The 11,266-nt window shown below is 32.4% G+C and overlaps 1 protein-coding gene across 1 annotated transcript; it reads right to left on the bottom strand.

Annotated features, from left to right (window-relative positions):
* Positions 1 to 1,985: 1,985 nt before the first annotated feature.
* On the bottom strand, positions 1,986 to 11,222 carry LOC121375699 (inhibitor of growth protein 1-like). Its single transcript, XM_041503290.1, has 4 exons — positions 10,936 to 11,222; positions 8,891 to 9,088; positions 7,483 to 7,655; positions 1,986 to 6,793 (listed from the first exon to the last, which is right to left on the bottom strand). Exons 1-4 carry the CDS (start codon positions 11,075 to 11,077, stop codon positions 6,518 to 6,520), a joined length of 789 nt encoding a protein of 262 aa, XP_041359224.1. The 5' UTR covers positions 11,078 to 11,222; the 3' UTR covers positions 1,986 to 6,517.
* Positions 11,223 to 11,266: the final 44 nt, after the last annotated feature.

Here is an 11,266-nt window from a genome sequence, read left to right as displayed (position 1 = left end):
CATAGTCATCAGAGGAAACCTGCTACATTTTTTCATTAGCAGCAAAGGATCTTTTATATGCACTTTCCCACAGACAAAAAAGCACATACCATGGCCTTTGACCAGTTGTGGTGCACTGGTTGAAACGGAAAGAAAAATCAGTTTAGTGAATCCGCTGAGGTGGTTTGATCCTGCAACGCATGCACCTCTGACGAGAGTTCAACTGACTGAGCAACAACTATGGAGAGAGATTATTTGTTTGATTGGAAGATTGTACAAGTTTGTATCCACTGACACTCTGGGTGGGATGTAGCTCAGTAGTAGAGAATTCTTCTAAGGAGTGAACCAATGCCCCTTGAAGTCCTGGTACATCAAAGACCATGGTCTGTAGTGTTCTGTCTACAGCAAAGTACACATGATAGATGATGTCCTACTCTATACCAAATATTGAAGACATGCCAACGATAGTTTCTTTCCCAGCCTTTTTCACTGACAAAACCACTACATTAATAGTAAAGCAACATGCCGATCATTCTGCATGATTTTATGGACTAGTAACTGTTATTCAGACGGACTACTGGGAATGCTCCAAGTTTAGTTTTTTCCTGCTTCACAAGACTGCACAGACGAGAATAATACCTAATCTGATCACATGGTCCATAACCATAACACGTTTCATAGTTCCACTGTCTTCTTCGAGGATGTCGAGTCGCTGACTATAATTCAATCAGATTGGTAATTTAAATAAATGCTATAACTGTGAAGAACAGAACATTGGTTAGTGCACTGCTTATTGTTATGAAGGCTCATTAGTGTTGCACATACTATTTAAGACCACAAACACATTTAAGGAAAACAAATAAGAAAACAATCAGCAAATTATGATGCTCAGTGTTTTAATTTGACACATACTTGTGGTACTAAATAACTCTTTTACACCAAAATATGTTTAATTATGTAGCACTCAAAACAAATAATTATAGGTTCCTGAGATTGCTGAGGGTGGGGCAGGGTAAATAGACAATAAAAGGTCCACCTGGATCTATGAAGTTTGTCAGAGTGCCATAATCGTACACTTGTTTCCAAGAACTAGACTAATATATTCACAAGTACAATAAAACATTCTAGAAAATCAGAGAGGTGCCATATTAAACCACATAAAAATTTTTTTTATTTATTATTGGTGATGTCATTTTGAACTAAAAGTTGAAAGAAAAAATATAGATCACTAGATGTAAACTTTTATCATGAAAATACAGCTGACATGTACATATAAGACAACATGATCATACCAAAAACCCAGTTTTGTTCATATATATATTAAAATACTGTAAGTTGTTGATGCATGATTAATTTTAAAACTACTACTGTACCAATACTAAATGATGTCAGAAGTAGTGTTGTGCAACATGGGTGTTAAAATGTCATAATTCATAATCTTTGGTACAGTTAGACTAACAGCAATACATACCCTTTGCCAAATTATCATCTGAAATACCAATCTATGACTTTGACTGTGATGATGGTTTTGTGACTGTGGTAGAATCTTAAACAATATATACTCTTCTAAAATACACATACATATAAAATTAAGTAAAAATGTGTTACTTTTCATTAGTAATATTTATGAATAGGCAGTATTTTGGCAGTGATAGCATTTCAATGATTTACTATGCCAACCATTTTTACCAATGAATGTACATAATGCATGAAGATACTGACACTGGTTTGATGTTTTAATAACCAAGTATTTCTTTGGGGGTAGGGGAAGACGAGAGATAGAGTGAGTGTGTGTGTGTGTGAGAGAGAGAGAGAGAGAGAGAGAGAGAGAGAGAGATGAGAGAGAGAGAGAGAGAGAGAGAGAGAGAGAGAGAGAGAGAGAGAGAGAGAGAGAGAGAGAGAGAGAGAGAGAGAGAGAGAGAGAGAGAGAGAGAGAGAGAGAGAGAGATGAGAGATGAGAGAGAGAGATGAGAGAGAGAGAGAGAGAGAGAGATGAGAGAGAGAGAGATGATGAGAGAGAGATGAGAGAGAGATGAGAGAGAGAGAGAGAGAGAGAGAGAGAGAGAGAGAGAGACAGACAGAGACAGAGAGATCATGGGGGAACCACTATCTTCTTTTGTCAAAACTTTGTGCTGTGGTGTTGATAAACATTCATTCATTCTTTTGTCACAAATTAAGTGAAGATCTAATTTTAATAAATTGCTAAGCAATGAGTAAAAATACAATTTTTTACACCTCATTTGACAAAACCACATAACATACCTTCTATTAATAATATACATACTGTCATGTTTTCTAATTAAGTCATAGAAAACTCAACCAGGAAGTAGACTGAATGATCTTTCTTCAGTAAATTAAAAAACTAAAATGTATCTTTTTATTCATGTGGTTAAGATGATCTAGCGAATGATTTTAAGAATGTAACTATAAAATAAATGTGAATTTACTGATATATTGTTTATAAAACATTGTTTTCTTATTTCAAAGTATGTACTGAATATGCATGACCCAAGATAAATTGTGCAGAAACAGTAGACTATAGTTGTATGTATGATATAAATATCAATCAATCAGCATCTTTGTAATACTGTTTTAAATTTGTTTTCAAACAGTTAACTGTAAATGTTTTATAATTTTGAATATTTCTTATCACAAAACTACCAAAAATATTGCAAACCAGAATAAAAAGTATAAAAATATACCAGTATTTGGTAAATATAATTTTATGAAAATGTGAAATATCATTTGTTTGCTTTCACTATATTGAAAATATGAATAATTTTTTTATGGTTTCTGTAAGTTTAAATATTCCATGCTTGGGTATAATAATAATAATACTAATACATATTTATTAGACAGTTTAGGTTTATTTGTAAATTGTAAATAAAACATTTCTGCCTCCATAGGACTGTTTCTCTTTTATCATATACTGGCTCAATTTTAGTACTGTAATAAATTAAATATAATTAGATTCAAATGGTAGTGTTGTTTCTAAATTTGGTAAAACTCTTAATACATTTTGCTGAGCAAACATTTTGTTATATGCTAATGATGTTTGACTAGTCAATAACAAATGGTGCAAAATATGTTCATGTTCAGTCTGGTAACAAAGTAAAACAAGGGACTGACAATGTTCTAAGTGAGCTATGACACTAATAAGTCGATATCTTAATGTATTGTGTGATTTTGTTTTTGAAATAGGATTAGGTCCAAAATATAGTTGCGACTTCAGACTTCTCACTACTGCTAAAAAGTGCCATTTTACCAGCTATAGAAGTGCCTGTTCAGCATATACAGGTACTACAAGATTGCTGCCTCCAATTATAATAAATAAAATGTGGAATTAAAAAAGTTTCACTTAAAATTTTGAAAGTTTGAAGAAAAAAGATGAAGTGTTACTGCAGTTTCAGTTATCAGCAAAACTAATTGTAAATGGTATTATATCTATACCAGTGAGTTAGTTACCCATCAAGATACAGCATATATACCATGTACTTCTACAAGGACCAATACAATAAGTGGAAATGCTTGTCATATATCATTATCAGCCAAATTTAGACTTTTAATATATAATTACCTATTAGCAAGGCTGTCAATTTATGGAAGAATACAAGACAATATTCACCTATTGTGTTACTTTATTATACATTCTACCTATTTGTCAGTATTTTAACAGAAAAACCGCAACCAGACAAAGTGTCCATGGGACACAAATAAGGGATGCTCAGTCTCACAAATACAAATATATGTCATTTCATGTGGGTTTTTCATTTAAATTAGGGAATCAAATAATGTATATATTTTTAGTGACAGTAACAGGTGTATATTCTGAAGAATTACACTGTAGGCTTCAAGACTTCACATTATGCGATTTGTAAAAGAACAAGAAAACAATAACACAGAGTTACATGTATCAGACTGTGGGTTTTTTTTTTTTTTTAAACCCCAGATAAAATATTATGTTTTTTGGTACATCAAAACAATATTAATTCCAAGAATTTATAAGGAACCACTTCTCGTGTGATATGAGCATAGATTATAATTTACTAATTATTAATGTTAGGTAATTTAAATAAAACATATAATTATTTAATAAAGTTTTAAATGTGACAGCCCTTATAATTGGTAACAACAATCTCAAACGTAAACAAGAATTCTGCAGCACTGTCTCACCTAACATAAATTTATTTCATGTCACTGATAGTTGCATTCATAAATGTCCATCTCAATGCATGCCAATTAATTAATTCAATTTTTAAAAATTCCATTACAATTTTAATATAATTATATAACGTAACATGTATTGCTATTTTTTAATCATTATTTTCACATGCATTGTGATGAACATCCACAGTTGCAAACCATGTTCCAAAACTTTTAATGTTGAGCTAAATACAAAAGTTGATGCCATCGCCATCAGAAAAATAATACCTACATCTCACCTTTTTAATTCATAAAGCCGAGACAAAAACATGATTTGTTAACATCTTGGCCCAACACCTTAAAAAATGCCCATAATGTTTTATAAAACATAATACAAATATTTCATAATATGCACAAACAAATAAATGTTAACAAATAACAATCTATTCCATATTCATACCAGAGCACAAACAATAGTTTTTCTCTTCTTTTAATTGCAAGAAATGTCTATTCACAAAGATGCTGTCATTTCAGTGAAGAGTGGTGTACTACTAGTAGTACTAATAAAAAGGTTCTCAAACCTAAGACTATATAAACAGAGTAATCGCTTGTCGGTAAATTTGAACAGATAATTCTAAACACAGAGTAATGATTGCTGTAAACATTAAAAGAAAAATCCTCTAAAGACATTTGTGTGACATTACCATTCAATAGCTCCAACTAATATTTTGCCAATTAAATATTTATAATGTTTCAAATAATTATGTTTAAACAAATTTATATTTATATTTTATTTTTTCAAATCAGTGTTCCTAAGCTGGAGGGAGTGGGGCAGGATGCAATAATTTAGGTCGAACATGCTAGAATGAAGCACTTACAGGGAAAACAAAGAGGTGTTTGGTCAGATTTGGCTTGTTGGATAGGGTGTGATGAAATCTTTTTAAGAACCACAATTTTAAACACTTCAAATACTTGTACATGTATGTCCAATTATTTTTTTGACAGTGACTTTTTTTTCATGCACCTCATCAAGGAGGGATTTAGTTTAGTTACTTGAGGTGCTTGCATCGCAGGATCCCTTGCTGCATTAAGAAAAATGTAGCAAGTTTTCTCAGATGACTATGGGTCAGGATGACCAAATGTTTAAAATCCAATAGCCGTTGATTACTATTCAATGTGCTCCAGTCGTGTCATTAAACAAAACGAACTTTGTACCTGCTCCAGTCGTGTCATTAAACAAAACGAACTTTGTACCTCATGATTTAACCTGCTACTGTACTTTAGGAATAGTACATGCTATGTTTGCATCCCAGTAACATCTCCAATTCTCAGTTTTAATGACTCAATGTGGAGACCTTATGCTACTATACCAGACTTCTCTCAAACTAACCATGTCCAGATAGCAAGATTGACCGTAGTTGGATGAATGCACAAATGTAAACATCACACTTCCCTGGAAAATATACTAACCCCCCACCCCCACCCCCCGCATATAAGCCTGTGTTGGTAGTTTTATGCTCAGTACATTCTTTATAGACTGACCTTTGACTCGTGCCCTTAATTTAAGAAATAACAATAGAGAGTTTGGATCGAAATGTTTAACCACTTGAACTCATGTATTCTACAATAAAAACTTTGGGACCGACTAAAAACCACATCTATAAAGTAGAAATTATTTATCATCGTAATTATATTGCTCACTATGGGTTTTCTCCAGTGATTCAGAGCTAGCTCTGGCACTCGCCAAATTTGCCATTTGCAAATTTTTAAAACAATTGTAGAAATAATTTAATGTAATAATTGATATTTTGTTAGAGAGAATAATAGTTTTTTTAATTTTTGAAGTTTTAATAGATATTTTGACAAATTTTGCTGCTCATCCAGAGAGAGCCCTGCACTGATTTCAATGAAATGCTAATATATATATATTTATATATGTGCACTCATTACGTGGGACTAAAAAAAAGAAAAAAGAAAAGTAATTTAATGTCACAATTAATACCGTCAACACATTAATAAAGAGGAATCAGGGCAATTGTTTTCATTTTTTACTGTAGTCATTCTTTTACTATAGTTATTGTCATGTTGAGCAAAGTTCTTACTAAACTGAAAAATAGCACTTGTCCATCAAATGAAACACTCATGAACATACAACGAACTGTCTTACTGTAACACCAATTGCAGGTAGATCCATCTACACATCTTCTATGGTTTCTGGGTTAAAATGTCTGTATCAGACAGATTATCAGGAGACAAGTTGCCACAAAATTCATCTCATTTAAGGAAATGCTACAAATTCTAAGTTCAGTAGTTCTCCGCTAAAAATCTGTTCACTAAAATTTGTTCACATGATACTTTACACAAATACAGTATAAAAAAATAATAAGGCCCAATCTTATTTGTCAGGCTTCTTCACAGTTGGCTTATCTCCCCTACAGTTTGGGCAATACCATTTTCCTTTTGGCTTGTAAGTAAGTCCGACACAGTTAAAATGAAACCATTCGATAACACACTTATCATTGTCACACCCGATCATTTCTCCGTAAGACACCTGGTTACACAGACAGTAAGTGGGTTCATCGGGGTCGATCGGCTGATCGACAGGCGAATCATCTCTTTCTTTCTTTACTTTCCGCTTCTTCTTCTTCTTTGGTGCCTTTTCTTTGTCATCCTGTAAAAAGTGAAATATACAATTGCCATCAAAATCTATCAAAGTGTTTGAGGTTTCTTCATCTCTTGCATTTACACTCTGTTTTACATTAAATATTAACTGAAATTTAGAGTGAGAGACCTTATTTTGTATGTGGTAAAAAAGAAGACATACACAAAAAAATAACCCAAAACATGTACAGGTCTCATCATTTTAAGATTATTAAAAGCAAAAATGAAGTTTAACAAATCAGATTCAGCACTGTATTCTGCAAATATCATAACTCATAAAACTAGAAATCCATTTAGGGTATCAGTGCCGTACAAAAGATTCCTTCAGCTTGCTGCTAGTTGGTAGGAGTAGCCAATGAGACAGCAGTGGGTTTCTTCTCTTAATATCAATATGATGTGTTGAAATTATTAAATGTTAAACACCAAACAGCTGTAGTTCAATGTGCTGAATTGTTATTACATAAATTTTCCTATTTCTTTCCTGTGAATCCAAATCTCCAATTCAAAACTTGCTACATATTTTCGATATTGTAAAGCTGTTGGAGACTATGATGACACAGGGACAAACATCATATCCCCCAATGATTTTACAATATTGTAATGCTAAGATAGCTTTGAAAATATGGGCCCTGATATCTCTTCCCCCTAAAATTATAAAAATACACTTTTGTATGCCAGTAAAGTAGAATATGGTTGTACTTTGATATCATCTTGAGATACGTCGTGGTTCTTCTGCCTGCGTTGTCTCTTGTTACCGGCTTTCTCCACTTTCTCTACTGGTTCAATATGAGATGGTTTGCTTTCCTTCTTTGGCGGGGGAACATGTATTGTTAGTACCTCCTCTTTGTCTTGTTCTCTTGTTGACCCAGGATCTAAACACAAACGTGAAACACAAGGTTATTCCATAATGTTTAGTACCATTGTGGTAACATAGCTACATGCACACAATTTTAAACATTGTTCTTAAAATATGTTCTTTTGGTGGCCCACATGTCTGAGATGCAAAATTACAGAAACATGGTAACATTTTATTAAATTTTAATTTTCTTAACCAGGAAAGATTTTGTTCGATACTGTGTTGCGATTTACTACACAAGTTTCAGAGATCGCTACACAAATTTCTGTAGTGTTAACTACTAGTTGCTAATCAATTTTCAAAATGATAGCAATGTTCAAAAATTATGAAAACATAATATTCTCTGCCAACAGAAGGATTTCTGTGGCTGTGTATACATTATTATACAAATATTTAAAAATGTAATTTAATTCATAAAGTGGTGTAATCAGCCATTTTATTTTAAAATGAAATACACAGCAAACTAGAAATAGTATACCCTCCTTTGATTTGATAAAAAAAATAAACACCGAGTGGCAATTTAACTGGCTTCCTAATGAAATTAAAGGGCTATGCAATGCCACTAATGATTCATATGAATATTTGAAAATTACCCCCAATCTTCTAAAGTTCTACATACCCAAGTTTCTGTTTGAGGAAATGTTGATGAATTGGCATAAACAAATACACCTTTTATTTCTAAATATCTACAAAAAATATGGCTTTAGAGTTCTCCAAGTCAAATGTGAAACAAAATAAAGGTTATGTACTGTGTTACTACCGTGGTGAGCTATATTTGAACTCTCAACAGGGGTGCAGAAAAATAACAGTCTGCTTGCCAAATGCGAATAAACATATGATTTTAAAAATATAATCAACAGTCCATTGGGTGAACTTGTTTAACCTTAAAAACAAAAAATCTTAAGTACCTGTTTAGGGGACAAGTGTTGCTTTGGTTTCAGTAAATCATCAGTTGAAGTGAAGGATGTGAATGTGATATATTCTTATATATTTAAATACCACTCTAGCTCTGGGTTAGTTAAAAAAAAAAAAAAAATTATCTACTGAACTTCAAAAATTACATAAACCCAGTTATTTTTTAACAAAATGTAAAGTTTTTTGCCAAATTTAAATAAATTTGTCAATTGCTTTGAAAGTTTGTAATTGGTGAACACCAGGGCTAGACCATATTACTGTTCTATAGACTGGTTGGTATTGGTGATGTTATTTTCCATTTCTGCATCCCTAGTCAAAAAAAGTGTGGAAACATACCTAAATTTTCCCGATCCTGCTCCAACTGTCGTGTCCTGTTTTCAATAAAGTCAATTATTACAGACAACAGTGTTAACTTTTCATCACCAATCTCCTGACACCGAATTAGGGCTCTCTGGATTGCAAAGAATGACTTTTTCTTCACTGCCCCATCTTGCTTGTACAGTTCCTGCTGGCAATCAATATCATTAAGAATACCTAAAAAAACAAACATCAGTTTCAATTTAATAGATCAAATTTGGGGAGTAATACCTCAATATCAGTATTAAATAATTTATAGATCTCTGTATAATATACATATCATCAAATTATTGTTCCAAGCTACACAAATACTGTTATCAATGTTCATGTGTCACCTAAGTATAGTATTCCTCATAATGACAAATTTCAAACTTCTTTAAATTCATGAGAACTTTTCAATTGTATTTATAATCTGTTAAAGTGGTTCATTATTTATTTAATGATTTAACAAAAAAGGATTGGCCATACAGTGTATCTAAGTAAATGTTAAAGCACCAACAACTCGGGCATCTAAAACTTGCAAGAATAATCACTTTATCCATACATCACTCACACAAGTCTAGGTTTGAATAAAATAATTTTAAACTGAAGTTAGGACATCATTTAAATGGTCATGACAAGTTGTGCAAAAACGAAATGGGTTATTTGATTGTTTTTTTTCAAAATGACAATGGTACGAATGATTATGGTGCAAAATTACTTTTCACAATGCTACAAAATGACCATAATATGAAATGATAAGGCAGTATCATGGTAAAATCACGGTATGAAATAACTATGATTCATGCTATTAGTTATAAATATTTGATCACATATAGTTTGACATTTATAAAACAAAGTACTTCTTAAAAATAATAATAATTTAATACATATATAATAATGCAAGTTTACTCCATAAATTAAAAAAATTACATATATCGTCCGTGTTTCAGTGAGGGCCCTGTTTCGGTGGTTTCGTCGTTGGTGCTCAACAGTACTTACATTTGAAAATTTCTGACGTTGTTGACTTTTGCATGGGGAAAGTAAACAAATGTCTGTCACATTCACAGAAATGTTCGTAAAAATAAGGTTAAAACAAGCAAAGAAAGCAATATCGACTTTACCCAGTCACAGACATGGAACATTTCTTAATACCTTTTTTCTATGATTTTCGAAGACTATTATTTGAAAGAAATCTTATTTTTAAAAACTATTTTTGTCTGTTCTCAGCTGTACTGGCACTGCTATTTTGTTATTGAAGTCACATGATTGTGACAGCGTCTGCTGGCAAAACTCTCTTTACAGATACTTGCCACAAATATATGGTCCTTATATGTTTTTAACAAATATATTTCTGGATACCTGTTTGTTTATTTATTAAAACTCATAATGCTGCTTATATTTTTTAACCAAACAATTTTACCATTATAACTATTCATTTGTTCAACTTTTAACACAATTGCAAGACATCAGAATTGTCATATTCATGTTCCTAAAATGTTGTCTGTTAACATTGGTTCTCGAGGACTCCATTTAGTAATGTCTCAAAATATTTTTTAATAAATTATTATAAGTACATGTTTTGTTGAACAACATACATTTTTTTTATAAAACACTAAACAAAATTGTGTTGGAAACTTTTGGCTGTAAGCTATACCAATAAATGTTTCATTCACCGAAACAGGTGACGTAGTTACTCGTTAACAATATTTACTGCTGATGCATACTACAGTTTTTGACGTAGGTGCAGTGATCTTTGCTACATAGCAGCCAGTTCAGTGCTCATTTGAGGCGTAGAAATACTCATAAAAAGGTAGCTATTTGAATAACAACTGTCTGTGTATAAATATTATATTGATATGATTCAGAATCGAATGCTAATGCTCACCGAAACTGGTCCACCCATGATACATCCGCCGGACATTTTACCACACGTCACAAATAACACGAACACCAATATATAAACAAATTCTGCCCATTTATTTTCAAATCTAGAAAAAAGTGATCAGCCCTGTTTTGTTAATCTCAAAACGAATTATACTCACCTCTGCACTGAATATCTAATTCCCGCAGCTGAGACACACTTCTTTGCAGATCGTCCGGCAAATTCTCCATAGTTTCCAAATAATTTTCAAGATAGGTCGCCGAACACAGCGCTTCTACCGCAGCTTGATTAAGCATATTCATGCCGCTAATAAGTCATTAAAATGAACTCGCTTAAACAGACCTATGTTGCAAGCAAAAACGTTTCCCGTATAAAATCTACGTAAAGTAAACAATGCCCCAAAAGGCATTGATTCCGAAACTCAAGTATGAACTTCCCTCCCTGCTGTTGATAATACTCAAGGTTATAAAACTATGATTTGCTTTTACATA

The sequence above is a fragment of the Gigantopelta aegis genome, chromosome 6, assembly GCF_016097555.1.
Source record: "Gigantopelta aegis isolate Gae_Host chromosome 6, Gae_host_genome, whole genome shotgun sequence".
NCBI classification, from domain to species: Eukaryota; Metazoa; Mollusca; class Gastropoda; order Neomphalida; family Peltospiridae; genus Gigantopelta; species Gigantopelta aegis.
This window is presented reverse-complemented; position numbering and strand designations above follow the sequence as displayed.